At 36.7% G+C, this 14,292-nt stretch overlaps 4 protein-coding genes across 6 annotated transcripts; 2 read left to right on the top strand and 2 right to left on the bottom strand.

The window, feature by feature from the left end:
* Positions 1 to 445: 445 nt before the first annotated feature.
* On the top strand, positions 446 to 3,172 carry AT4G15060 (FBD, F-box/LRR protein; the record flags this gene model as incomplete). 2 transcript variants are annotated; one of them, NM_117593.3, is made up of 6 exons in its annotated part: positions 446 to 562; positions 650 to 790; positions 873 to 1,122; positions 1,793 to 2,676; positions 2,862 to 2,903; positions 2,987 to 3,172. In NM_117593.3, the coding sequence occupies 6 exons, from the start codon at positions 446 to 448 to the stop codon at positions 3,170 to 3,172; spliced, it is 1,620 nt and encodes a 539-aa protein (NP_193242.3). The 2 variants fall into 2 exon arrangements, with proteins under 2 accessions (NP_193242.3, NP_001328179.1); NM_001340990.1 differs by lacking the exons at positions 446 to 562; positions 650 to 790; positions 873 to 1,122 and having other exon boundaries at positions 1,723 to 2,676; positions 2,763 to 2,903.
* A 1,662-nt stretch (positions 3,173 to 4,834) lies between these two features.
* Positions 4,835 to 7,552, bottom strand: AT4G15070 (Cysteine/Histidine-rich C1 domain family protein; the record flags this gene model as incomplete). The annotated part of the gene is made up of 2 exons (NM_117594.1): positions 4,835 to 6,042; positions 6,091 to 7,552. 2 exons carry the CDS (start codon positions 7,550 to 7,552, stop codon positions 4,835 to 4,837), a joined length of 2,670 nt encoding a protein of 889 aa, NP_193243.1.
* Positions 7,553 to 9,187: 1,635 nt separating this feature from the next.
* On the top strand, positions 9,188 to 9,930 carry AT4G15075 (FBD-like domain family protein; the record flags this gene model as incomplete). The annotated part of the gene is made up of 3 exons (NM_148325.2): positions 9,188 to 9,343; positions 9,457 to 9,564; positions 9,652 to 9,930. The coding sequence occupies exons 1-3, from the start codon at positions 9,224 to 9,226 to the stop codon at positions 9,928 to 9,930; spliced, it is 507 nt and encodes a 168-aa protein (NP_680691.1). The 5' UTR covers positions 9,188 to 9,223.
* An 84-nt stretch (positions 9,931 to 10,014) lies between these two features.
* On the bottom strand, positions 10,015 to 14,120 carry AT4G15080 (DHHC-type zinc finger family protein). Of its 2 annotated transcripts, NM_117595.5 has the most exons (10): positions 13,986 to 14,120; positions 13,596 to 13,872; positions 13,397 to 13,510; positions 12,893 to 13,279; positions 12,745 to 12,813; positions 12,572 to 12,643; positions 12,363 to 12,491; positions 12,205 to 12,285; positions 11,665 to 11,865; positions 10,015 to 11,554 (listed from the first exon to the last, which is right to left on the bottom strand). In NM_117595.5, the coding sequence occupies exons 2-10, from the start codon at positions 13,638 to 13,640 to the stop codon at positions 10,496 to 10,498; spliced, it is 2,157 nt and encodes a 718-aa protein (NP_193244.2). In that variant the 5' UTR covers positions 13,641 to 13,872; positions 13,986 to 14,120; the 3' UTR covers positions 10,015 to 10,495. The 2 variants fall into 2 exon arrangements, with proteins under 2 accessions (NP_193244.2, NP_001328372.1); NM_001340991.1 differs by having other exon boundaries at positions 10,069 to 11,554; positions 13,596 to 14,104.
* Positions 14,121 to 14,292: the final 172 nt, after the last annotated feature.

The following is a 14,292-nucleotide window of genomic DNA, read 5'->3' on the forward strand; positions in this document are numbered from 1 at the left end:
AGAGACTTATATGTTAACATATTAATAAATAAAGTTATATATAAATATATATTCAATATCAATTAAAGTTAAATGCTATATAGCATTAAACCTCTTTAACTTAAAATCATAAATTAATAATCATTATCAAATAATATTTTTCTCTTCTTTCCAGTCGGACTAGTATAATATTTGAGATAATTCAAAAAAAAAAAAAAACATTTGACATCCATGTTTAAATGTATAGTTTCATTGATATTTTTGAAATTAATAAGTGTATAAACTTAAGAGATTGAGTGTAAATGCCCCGTCTTTGCTGAGACTAACCCTAAAGATATCAAGAGGTTCTGAGTTTGATGAGCTTGTGATAGACACTCCTTCTTTGAAGTATTTCGAAGTTACAGATTATAAGGGTGAATATGAAACTGATGGTGCTGATGATAGCTACTCCTTCGATTTTAAAGATATGCCCAACTTGGAGGAGGCAGATATTAGTTCGACATACCCTGATATCTACAAGTTTGTCAGATCAGTCACATCCGTCAAGCGGCTTTCATTATGCATAAGAGTCAATGCCGAAGAGGTAACCTGTTTCCATCTATCTATCAATCTCATTTTAGAACACTAAACCAGGTTTTCTTGAGCTTCATTCCTTCATCATCATGTGCAGGCTTTATATCCTGATGGTATTGTCTTCAACCAGCTTGAGAATCTAAAGCTATGTCCATGCGATTCAAATTGGTCAAAGCTATTTGTCCGGTTGCTCAAATATTCTCCTAATTTACGAGAGCTCGAAGTCTCCCTCAATGAAGTAAGTTTCTTCGATATAGACCTATTCTTTTGGTTTGATATACTAAATAATATTTAAGCCAAGCTTTTATGTTTGACCTCAGGGTCATACAAAATGTTGTGTGGATCCACAAGTTTCCTTGGAGAATCAACTGAATTTTGTTCCTGAATGTTTGTTGTCGAGTCTCCAAACTTTCAAGTGGACAGGGATACATGGATCGCTGAAAGTGATGGATTTGGCAAAATATATCTTGAGAAATGCTCGTTGCTTAAAGACTGCGACAATTTTATTTCAGCCAGCTCTAGAGACAGAACGTGAGACAATGATCCAGGAGTTGTTACTTTCTTTTCGAGGTTCAACAACTCGTACTACTATAATGTTTTCATTTATATGAAACTTGATAGTATTAGTTTGGAAGTTTCTTCTCAACTTTTAGATCTTGGCTTCGACAAAGCCATTTTTTAAGACTTATAATTATGTGATAAAAAACAGTTTGCAACAATAAGAGTGTGAAATTATTCTTTATTTTGTTTTTTATTTGTTTATTATTTCATTGTAGATACCTATTAAAAACATATATATACTGCATTATATGTTCTTTGGTCGTGGTGTTTTTGCAGTCTGCAACTCTCACTCTACGTTGAGCTATTTCTAATTCTTTATAATCTAGATTCTTACGTTGAGCTATTTCTACGTTAATTTGGCCTAAGTTTACTAAATTGATTCTGCAAAAGAGTTAGAAAGAGATTAGGGCTTCATGGGATTTCCTATTAGAAAATAGAAATATAAGGCCCAAATCATGTCGGCTAGGCATCATATATATCAGAGCATACTCGACAATGAATATTTTATTAGGTTTTTTTCGGTTCCTCTTATTTTATTATTCCTTGCCTCTGTTCTTCTTGAAGGTTACTAAGATAGATCAGTGTTTTGTATTTTAAGAGTCGGTGTTTATGTCAACAGTAAGAGAATCTTGGTTAAAACCAAAAAAGAATATACAAACGAACCTTGGAGATTATGAAGATATGGACAAGATTAGTAGGTTGCCTGATGACTTGCTCGTGAAGGTACTGCTGTTTCTTCCAACTAAAATTGCTGTAAGCACAAGTATTTTATCAAAGCGATGGGAGTTTCTTTGGATGTGGTTGCCTAAACTTGAGTACCATAATACCAATTATTCAGCTTCTGAAGAACAGCGGTTAAGGAGTTTCATCAATTTGAATCTGCAATTACATAGAGCTCCCATCATAGAAAGCTTGCGTCTCAAGTTTAGCCTGGGGAGATCAATTAAGCCTCAAAATATCAAACAATGGATTATAATTGCAGTTTTCCGCTGCGTCCGTGAGTTAAGCATCAACCTTTTTCCTCTTTATTGTATTGAGAATCCTGCTAAATTGCCGAGTAGTTTGTATATCAGCAAATCGTTAGTGATCTTGAAACTGAAAGACCAGATTCTCGTGGATGTTCCTCGTATGGCTTATCTCCCCTCCTTAAAATATTTGCTCCTAAAGCGGGTGACTTACAAAGATTCAAATTCTCTTCATCAACTTCTTTCCAGTTGCCCCGTTCTCAAGAATCTAGTCGTGGAACGGGATGAATATAACCATGATGAAACATTAAGTATAACAGTCTCGTCCTTGCAGAGACTAACCCTAAAGATATCAAGAGGTGGATCGTTTGATGAGCTTGTGATAAACACTCCTTCTTTGAAATATTTCAAACTTACAGATTATTTGGGTGAATGTGAAACTGAGCTTGATGATGATAGCTACTCCTACGTCTTTAAAGATATGCCTAAGTTAGAGGAGGCGCATATTGATTCGACATACCCTGATATCGGAAAGTTTGTTAGATCAATCACATCTGTCAAGCGGCTTTCATTATGCGTAAAAGTTAACGCCGAAGAGGTAATTTATTTCAGTCCATCTATCAATCTCATTTTACAACACTAATTACTAAACCATGAGGATGAATTTTTCGTTATCGGTTGCAGGCTTTATATCGTGAGGGCATTTGTTTCAAACAACTTGAACATTTGAAGCTATGTCCATGTGATTCAAACTGGTCAAAGTTACTTGCTCGGTTACTCAAGGATTCTCCTAATTTACGTGAGCTCGAGATCAAACTAAATAAGGTATATTTTTCGATAGAGTCCTTTTCTTTTGGTTGATTTTACTGTAGTTAGCACTCATGCCTAACTCTCATGTTTGATCTCAGGATCATAAAGCTAGTTTTGACGATCCAGCTTGCTTGGAGAATCAACTAAATTATGTTGTTCAATCTTCAATACCGAGTCTTGAAAGGTTCACATGGACATGGATATATGGATCGCAAAACGAGATAGATTATCTTGAAAAACTTAAGAAACGCTTGTTGCTTACTAACTGGCAAAATCTTGTTTAAGACTGCTCCAGGGATGGAGGGTAAGCGTGAGATGTACGAAGAGTTTATGTTTTCTTTTCGACCTTCAACATCATGGTAATTGGTATTTGGTTGTGGATTGGAGTCACTAGATGTTTTCATTTATCTTTGATTCAACTTCCATTTTTATCAACCTTGATGATCTTGACAATGGGTTTGCTGATGGTTTTCAAGTTTATTCTCAATTTCAATAGAGCCATTGAACACACCGTTTTATACCCATCAAAGTACAATGTCATGTATTCTATAACTCTAGAATACACCGTTACTACGGTATAATCGTTGAGTACACCCGTCTTGCACATCCTGTACCCCACGGAGTACAACGTATGTACTCTACGGAGTACACCGTCTCATACCACGTAAAGTACATCGTCACGTATCCCGCGAAATACACCTTCATGATATTTTAAGTTTATATCAAATATTGAGTCATAGATATGTCATACATATATAGTAACCATATTATCAAATTAATGTGATCAAATTGTGGAAAAAGACTGAAAAGTGAAAACAACGCATCAAGGTTTGTGTGGTCGCAGATCTAGACTACCGTTAACCTTTTACTCGACTCCTAGGCCAAGAGACATTTATTCCAATGGAATGACTTATACTTATTTATACAGTTAAAATATATTAAAGATAAAATATATCTTTAAAACAGTTAGTTAGTTACATCAAATATTAATTTAATGTTTTAAATTAAATTAATAGATTTTTCAGGTTATATATAAAAAGTAGCTTTTGACAGAAAAAAGTATTCTCAAACAAAAACTCATAAAGGAGGCATTTTTCCAAATCTACTCTTAAAGAAAATAATTTTGTAAATTTATAAGATACTAAGATAATAATTTTTATAAGATCTAAGATAACAAAAAATTATAAGATACTACGATAAAAAAAATTAGAATTAATTATAGAGAAATATAAACCCAATAATATCATAAATGAATAATGATTAATATTAAGATATACAATTAAGAAATTTAGTACATTCTAGTGTTTTTTTAATCTTTTTTAAATTTGAAGTTATAATCTCGATAGAACTCCTCTATAATTTTTCTTATTGCGCCAGAAAACAGAGTTTTAAACAGATCAAATGAGCCCTTGTCAAAAAAAAAAGAAAAAAACAGATCAAGTGAGAAAAGAAGCAAAATGAGGAACCGTGGAAATGATGAAAAATGTCTTTCTTCTTTAATCACTAAACAACGAATCTGAACTTAAAGAAAAGTTCTAATGTTAAAATCAAATTATGTTTTAAGCGATTACAGACTGGATTTATTCAAAAAAAAAAAGATTATAGACTGAATATAATATTTTTCAATTTTTTTTATTGAATGAAAATAATTCCATAAAGTAATATCATGTAAATTTATAAACTTTCAAAGTCCCAATATATTAATATATAGAGGTTTTACTGTATACTTTTACATATTTTGATATAACATAATAAAATTTAATTAACACGAGCGATGTCAATCAAAATACTTGGTCATCTCTCTAGACTCCTTAACACGAATACAAGAAGTTGAACAAGATATTAATCCAAAACATTGGAAAACTATTTTGTGTTGACAACGCTTCTCACAAAATGAGCAAATAGGTCTTGACATATGATGATTGTTGGGTAGAACGCCTACCTTGCTACTGCGGTAGAACCAAAATGAACCAGGCTTCATATAATAAGTCCACTCCAAGCATACATTCTATGTGAAGGGTGACACAACAATACTCATCACACATATAAAACCGCTCCTTTGATTTTATTTTTTTCTCGCAAACTTCACACCAATTTGGTATGGTACTTGTTTCCTCTCCATAAGAAAGAGTAAGCATATGCTTATCATGCTTATACCTCACCTTATGAGGTAAAGTAGCACACTTGAAACACAAAGCAAAGTCGCACTCAATGCAATTGAATGTTTCATTTGTGGAACAATGTCCTAACTCTTTGCAAACACAACATCTTCTTTCCTCTCCTGGTTTCGATGTTAAGAACAAAGGATCCATATGACTTTCATGGACTAATGGCTCATAAATTGTGGCACACTGCACGTGTACCTTAAAACGACATTCTCTTTCCCTGCACTCATAGAAGAAACCAGTTGTGCACTTCCAAGGACAAACTGAACATGATTTCGTAGCATCCATAATGTCAGATTTTCCCACTAGAGTAAGTAGATGTGGATGTACTGGGTGATGTGTTTTGCGAGACAGTTTTGCACATTCTTCGTGAAGACTGAAATCACATTGCATACATGAGTAGACGTTACCAAAATATATCGGAGTGATGCATGCTTGGCACAACTTATTCTCGTTGTAATCTCTACTCGTGTTCTCATCAAGTTTCAAACGATGATGTTCATGACTGAAATGTCGTATGCTTCCATCTCTTAGCGTCACAAACGGCTCAATTTCATTGATGTCTTCTTCTGGCTCACCCTCAAGTTCTTTACCATCCCACACATTGCTCTGTGTGGCACATTTTGAATGTGCTACATACGAACAACCATCCTTTTTGCAAGAATAACCCCCATAATCATTGTCGATCTTTCTACGACAAACACCACAACATCGAACTCCTTGGTCAAAAGAAAGAGTAAAATAGATACGATGGAAATGGCGAGATATCCTTATGACACGTGGTAAGCTGAGACACTTTTGGTGAACCACAAAGTCGCAAGGGGGACATATATAAAAAGGACAGCTTGAATATGCCAAGGAACAAACGTTGCAAGTTACAGAAGTCTTTCTTGGAAATTGAGTAAGTGTATGCTCATGCCACTTTGGTTGGTCCAAAGACAAGACTCTTGGTTTCTCTACACAAGCAATATTCATAGCATAATCGCAAGCTGAGCAATAATAAAATACCTCTTCCAGATCATTATCGCAACAGTAACATTCCCTGGTTGTGTCCCCATTCAACAAGACAAGTTGGAGAGAATGGTTTGGATGAAGAGCGTGTTTGATCATAACTGGAGCCTTTTCATATTCCCCATGGTTGTCGACATTGCAAGTTTGACAGTGAATATGGCAAAGGCCTTCTTCTGTTATCCGGATTCTCTTCCAGTCTAGAGGGAGACACTTCCACTTGCCCTTGCTGCTCCACGAGACTTCTTCAATGACATGAAATTTCCCTTTTTCCAATTTTACTTGTACTTGAGGGTATAGAAAAATAAGCCTCTTCCACACTGAATTCATAGAGATGACGAGTGAGAATATTTGATAGATGAGTGATATGAACTTCGGCTCGGGCTCGAGTCTCAATGTTTCACCAACGAGAGACATAAGATAGGAATCGAGACTCATTGTTTTACAATAGAGGTCCAAATCTGTGTCCGAGTTTGAATCCGGCTCCAAAGGCTTTATGTGCACATATCTGTCCGAGTTCGAATCCAGCTCCAAAAGCTTTGTGTCAGAATCTGTGCTCGAGTTCGAATTCCGCCACAAAAACTTTGTTCCCGAATCTGTTTCAGGATTGAAATGTCGTGCGAGTATCATTGGCTCGAGTGTCGTTCGCCCTAATTTCAATTTCAGGTCCTGGTTCCGCTTCAAAACGCGGATAGATTTGGCATGAGTAATTTCTTCAGAAATGAGAGATATGAGATTCCTTAACGGATCCGGCTGGGAATCCAAATCCATAGACTTGAAGAGCGAGACTGCTTGATTAGTGAGCGACACAAATTCCGTCTCCGGCTGCAAATCAAAATCCATTTTACTGACCATTGAGATTATTTGAGGAATGAGATATATCTTCAGAGATAAAGTTATAGGTTGAGAGATTAGTTGAGTAATGAGAGATATGAGATTCATCTCCAGATCAATCTCCGGCTCCGACTCTGGCTCTGAATCTGGCTCCGGCTCTAGCTCCGCCTCCAAATCAGGCATTGACTCCGACTGTCGCTGCCGAAAGACGACGTGGGAAATTATTTGATTGATGAGTGATATAAGCTCTGGCTCCGGTGTTAGACTAAATGATTCTTGAATGAGTAACATGAAAATCTCCAAGTCTGGCGCTGAATCCGTGTCCTGCTCCGAAATAAGATCCGTAGAGTTGACGAGTGAGACCTTTTGAGAAATGAGAGATATAAGCTTCATTAACGGATCTGGCTGGGAATCCAAATCCATAGAGTTGAAGACATAGACTGCTTCATTAGTGAGTGACATGAGCTTCGACTCCGGCTGGGAATCGAAATCAATTGAGCTGACCAGAGAGATTGTTTGAGTAATAGTTGATATCATCTTAGATATAGAATCCCATTCTGGATCGAAACCTAAATACGGATTCCAACTCTCGCTGAAACTACTGATTTGAAGGATGAATGATTTGAGCTTTGACTCGGGATTCGAGTTTGAATCCATAAGAGATGCTGAGAGATTTTTTGAGCAACGAGAGATATGAGAATGAGATGATTATTTTGACTATGTTTCTAATTGCTAATTTGTTAACGAGACATTGACAAACTTAGGGGCTGTCGCGACTACAAAGTCAACGATCAATTTGGAGTATTACAAGAGTTTAGTATTCGTGTTTATGCACTACACGATTGTCTTCGTAAACAAAATTTGTTTAAATAATCTTCCACTATTTTGTTTCTCATTTCCCAAAAGCATTGAACGGTCGACTTTGAATGGCGCCATGGACATTAATCATGTGTAGCTGGCGGATCTTGTCTCTCTCTTTTTGTTTTTTGACAACTTGCTAATCTTTTCCTCTTCTTTTATAATATAACTTGCGGATCTTTCCTCATTCTATTTATATAGATTTGAAAAAGTTTACAGCCGTACAATGTTAAAATTTATAGGTCATCTGAACGCAAAGTCAATGATCAGTTAAGATATAACAGATGGCTATATAATCGACATCTATACATGGTTATGTATCCCAACTAAAATAATGTTTTTTTTTTACTTATACTAATAAAAAATTGATTGGTGAGATGTACTAACTAATAACAGGCTATGTAATTAACACCATAACCATCAATCTGATCATTATTTCGATGAAGTCTTTTTTATCAAGGGGAGATTGCTTGGGGAAGCTGAGAAAGAGAAATCAGAAGAAGAGAGAAAGCGGCAGTTTCAAAGAAATAATGGCAACGACTAGTTTTGACGTAGTGCCCACTTTCGTATAATCGAAGGATAAATAAATAGTTAGTACAGAAACAAAAATAAATAAATATATAAATAAAATGAAATGAAAAATATTCCTAAATAAAATCTTAACCAAAAATTCACAGGGCACTCGTTTATTGGTCCACGGCAACAACGTCAACTTGTGATCCACGTGTTTTTTCCTAGAAAATATACTGCAAGTGTTTAACAAACGCAATAGTATATGTACGGAATGAACCACAAAGACCAAGTGAATACGATATAAATTATGAATCTATGATGGTTTAGATTAAGCTAGAATGCTAAAGAGTTTTGGCCAAAAATTCAGAAATTAACAAGAAAAAAAAAACGAAAAAAAAACGATTGTAAATCAATAGGTAAAAGACATCGGGTAAAGGGAATCCTCAGGGTTCATGGCAAAAGAATAGACAATTAAATAAGATTGCATTAAAAGCCATTCTTGAACTCAAAACACGAAAATTGCATCCGCTCTTGGAGTGTTGATTATCTAAGCAATGAATTTTCCAGACACTAAACTTTCGTTTGAATCTAAGAAAACGAGCAACCATTAACGTCCAGTTTGATATGTTCACAAAGTAAATTAACCTCAACTCTCGTCGGCTAAGGACACTTTGCTCACCTATATTGTTTCAAACAATTCAACAACACTTTTTGGTGTCAAAATGTATTAAATCTAAAATCAAAATCTAAGGGACCAATCTGAATTAAACAATAAGAACACCCACTAATGAAGAACCAAAATATCAATCCAAATATAACAACCTAACAATCAATCTATCTTGAAAGTCCCTATAAAAATTCTAAACCCAGTTGGAAGCCTAGTCAACCATAAACACTCCTTTGAAGTACTTCAAGTTACTTACAGATAGAGATAGCTACTCCTACGATTTTAAAGATATGCCTAAGTTAGGGGAGGCGGATATCGAAACGACATACCCCGATATCAACAAGTTTGTAACATCAATCACATCTGTCAACCGGCTTTCATTATGTGTAAGAGTCAACTCTGCGGAAGAGGTAATTTATTTCCATCCATCTATATATATACTCTCATCTATGAACACTTTCATATTGAGCTTAAATCATTATTTATTCTAGGATTTTTATTGTGAGGGAATTTCTTCAACCAGCTTGAGAATCTGAAGCTTTGTCCATGTGATGCAAATTGGTCAAAGTTACTTGTCCGTTTTCTCGAAAATTCGCATAATTTACTAGAGCTAGAGATCGATCTGAACGATGTAAGTATTTTCGATATAGTCTTTTACTTTTGGTTTAATTTACTGCATTCAAACTTTAAGGAAAACTCTCATGTTTGATCATCTCAGGATCATATAGATAGTTGTGTGGTCGATCCACTGGTTTGCTTGGAGAATCAGTTGAACTATGTTCCTGAATGTTTGAGGTCGAATCTCGAAACTAAGTGGACAGGGATGCATGGATCACAGAAAGAGATAGATATGCTTAAATATATTTTGAGAAATGCTTGTTGCTTAAAGACTGCGACAATCTTGTTTAAGTCTACTCCAGATACAGAGGATAAACATAAGACGATGATCCAGGAGTTGTTACTTTCTTCAACAACATGCCAACTCGTATTTGATTGAAGATTTTAATCAATGAATGTTTTTCATATACTACAATTTATAGGGTTTTCACTTATGATCGTTTTGAAGTTTCTTCTTACATTTCTTACATTTTCGAATTAGAAAAACCTTGGTTTCGAGTCTTTTGACAAAGCCATTGTTGTGTCTTACAATTATGTCACCAAAGACGTAACACATCAGTTGTTAAAAGGTATCTGGATCACAATATTTTACGCTTAGAAATAGCAGACATGAATGTAATGATCATAAAAGAAAGAGGTTAGAGAGATTCATAGAGTCATACAACAAATACTAGTTCTTTAGAGCGAATTGTGAAGAGTCATCATATCTGGCTAAGAATATCGAACCCGTGGAAGAAATTATCACAAAGGATTCTACTTTCTACCTCATCAACTTATCCCCAAATCTCTCGATCACAAATCCAAGAGATTCATACAATGGTATCAATCCTTGATACTTTCCTGCAACTGTTGAGCAAACTCTGACCCTCAACTCTCAAGAAGCTACCTGTCCTTGTCATGTCAGTCTTAGATCTGCGAGATCAAAGCCTTCAAAGACTGATGGTTTACTTGCGGGTACCTACAGGAGCAAACACTGGAAGTTGGTTTGAGGTAGTGTCTCTTTTGAATCTAGCTTCCCGAGGCAGTGTTAATGTCATTCGGTCTTGTCCCTCTCTTCCCGAGTCTCCATCGTGTCTTAGGCCATCTCTATTTGGGATATTTACTAGGGGGCCTCCAAAGAATATTGATTCACCTGTATACATCAGTCTCTCTCCTTGCTGCTGCTGCGTAGGAGGTGGAGCCCTTCCAGATGAAGAATCTTGAGGCGGATGACCAACGGGTCTTGGATTCTGAGTGTTACCCATGTGTGAGCTAGGAATTGGCTGGTTCTGTGAGGAGAATCTGGTTCTTGGCTCAGATGTTGTTGCAGGAACTGATATATATCTACCTGCTTCTTGGTCCCAAACAACTGATGTTCTTCTCACATCTCTCAGAAGAGAAGCAGCAGGAGCAGGGAGAAGCAGTGGATCTGCATGGTTTCCTTTCTGCATTATCTTTTCATCAAAGGTTGAGTGGATCATGTGATTAGTTGCTTGATTAAGAGGTGGCCGGGAAGAATTCGACGCGGCCGCTGCAGTGAAGCGGTGGCCAGCTGTATGATGCTGAGGGAGAGGACTAAGTGTGACGGTCTCATGAACATGACTTGGACTGCTGAGACTGCTCATACTATGGGTCCCTGTGTCGTACTCGTCCCGACTACCTTGGCTTGGAGCATAAGAGTTTCTACAATGAGACAACATTGGATCATTGTTTCTTATCTCTCTACTCAGCGTAGCTCCATTTGCTTCTGTGCTTACACTGCTTACAACACTGATGGTGCCACTTCTGGAACTAAGTTCATCATCATGTAAATGACGATTTTCTATTGGTCTTAGGACAGATGAGGATGCTCTGGCTCTGGCTGCTGCTCTTGTAGCTTCATTTGAATTCAGTTTTGCAAGCTTCCAAGCACTAATTTTGACAGGTCTCTTTGGAATCTTGTTGCCCCTCTCTGCTGTTTCAGCTGCATCTGGATCTACGGTTGATGGAACCATCCGAGGATCCAAATGAGGAATCACTTCGTCCTGTAACATAGATAACAAGTATCAAGCGGACATATCAATAACTAAACAGAGACCCAGTGGAAGCTCTACGAAAATTGTTCTATTTAGGGTTCATGGAAAGCAAATAATACCTGATAATCAACAAACACTCTAGGAGGAGTGCACCATGCTCCTTTGTATGGTAGACCGAGGGAGCTTCCACCACTAAAGCCGGTCGTGGCAGATCCAGAGGGAGAATACAGCACGTTAGGAATTTCCTCATCAATCGAAGCTCCAGCTGGTGCCTCGCTCATTGCTCTCATTGCCACAACATATTCATAAGTTGTAATGCCCTATTAGTGTTAAACAGGAAAAAAAATGAGTTCACGTTGCTTTGAACATGCGATCAGCCCAATTACAAACGAAGTAGAGGACATTTATTATATACAACATCCTCTAAGCAGTGAGACGGTTTAGACGAATGTAACATATGGTCTCAATCATGATTCATGAAGGGAAACCAAATTCTATTCTCACAAAGAGCATGCGTTTTCATGTGCTACTCAATTATTTTGGGAATAATGTTGACTATAAGATTAAAATAACAATGAATGTTTTGTATACCGTCTTAGTACCAGTAAAGCGAATACATTACAAACATATAAAAGCATATTGACTTCTTCCATACTCACCTTTTTAATGAGGAGCATGTGGAAAAAGAAAAGTTCACCTAATGGAAACAATGCCAGCATGGAAACAGCAGTACAGAGACCCTGCATAAATTGTAAGAAAACATCAGGATTCAGGAAAATCAACAATAGATGCTCACCCTTACACTAAGAATACTTACAACAACTGTGGCAAAAGGTGCCCGAGAAAATCCATTTCCAAGTCTATTGACGATTTCTGTTTCCATGTCCTTCTTATTAACAAATACACGCACTATAACTGCAATTCCAACTCCTGCTTCTATAAGGAGCTGAGAAAGAGAAAGATTTATTGATTACTGGTAAGCAAAAAGTGAGCTTGAGAAAAGGCATATCAGGAGAATATACGTACCCAGAGAAGACTGACAGCCATCAGCGATATAAAAGTCATATAATTCTTGCGACCAACACAATTGTTAAGCCACTGTTGCATTTAAATACAGCTATGTCATTTGATCACACCCATAAAACTCTAGTCAATCAACTCCAAGAAACAGTTAATTATCATAACAGTAAGAAATTTACCCGGCAATGATGATCGAAACAATCTACACATTTGTCGCAACTTCGACAATGCTTGCTAAACTTACGGACCTGTCACAAAACCAAGGTGAACAAAGGATTTAGTAGTTGCTTCTTACTCTTCAAGCATAAACCAATATTAACACATTACCTCAGCATTGCACAACGTGCAAAACAGAGCTTCTTCCCTATCCCCTTGCTGCTCATCCGTCTCTTCTTTGCTACGACAATCTTCATAAACAAACACGCCACAGCATATTGCCAACGGATTAAAGCAAGATTTTCTTTTAGCAGCTTCCACTCTTTGAGCATCTCCAACAGAACCTTTCACACTAGAGTTTGGTAAAGTAGAAGTCCTGGAAGCAACCGAAGGGGAAGACTGCAGGTGGCTGCCCGTTTCATCAAATTTTCTCGAGATATCTTTGGCAGTAGGTAAGTCACCACCTCTACTCGCACCTCTTTCGAATTTCGACATGATTCCTGGATCAGCAGGATTGATTGCAGTACAACGAACATAAAGAACGAAAACAATAAGAGCCTGCAAAACAAACACATGACACAAGAAGCAAAAGGGTATCAGATATGCAAAACTACCATGTACCTACCTAGCTCTTATCAATTCCTTATCATTCTCTAAAGCGATTCTAGTACATACCACAGGAGAGTAAACACCGAGAAGAATATACTCCCAGATGCGTCCTCCAACAAAAGGAGCGAAAAACGCATAGTATGCTACACTCAATAAGCAGAACACCGTAATCGCAACCACCTGTTTCATGACCAAACGAAACAAATGAACTAAAACCCAAATGTTAGAAATTGGAGAAAATCAGAGAAAGGTTGAAATAAAAGACCTGAAATTTGTGAGCAGGAAGTTGCCAACCATGTTTCCTCACCATTTTTGCTTCCTCCCAAAGCTTGAACACACTCACGAATCACAAAATCTAAACGAAACCCTAACGCCGCCGCAAATCGTAAAAAGAGACAATTTTGCTTGCAGTTTTGCGAAACCCAGAAGGATATAAGAGAAACCAAGCTGAGAAAATATCTTCTTGGTCTTCGTATCTCTCCCTATCTAACTAACTATGGTAGGTCAGTCATAGTCAAGTGACGAAAGAGGAAAGTAAACTCCTGTAATATATTAAATTGAAAATAAAAGAAAAATAACGAATGTGAAATTAGAGATGACCTAAGCGAATTCAAAGTTAGCAAATTTAGAGTCGAATAGCGAAGAAAAAGCTTACTGTGTAGCCATGGCGGAGACCAAAGTAACTGGAGAAGGAAGAAGAGAGAGAGAAATGGAAGAAGGAATAAAAGAGAGAATTTTTAGAAGAAAGAAAAAAGACAAAATAGAAAAGCGTTGACAGGCTAAAAGAGCGAGACGGACAAATGAAAGTGGTTACTGGTTACTATTAGTACCAACGCTGGATTTTTAGCTTACGTGTCTATTTCACCTCTTTGATATTTTCTTTTTTTCCGTAGCAAATTTTAATTATTTTTAAATTATATAACCATTATTAATGATAATATGGTAGCTTAAAGTATTAATTA

The sequence above is a fragment of the Arabidopsis thaliana genome, chromosome 4 (genome assembly GCF_000001735.4).
Source record: "Arabidopsis thaliana chromosome 4, partial sequence".
In the NCBI taxonomy this organism is placed as follows: domain Eukaryota; kingdom Viridiplantae; phylum Streptophyta; class Magnoliopsida; order Brassicales; family Brassicaceae; genus Arabidopsis; species Arabidopsis thaliana.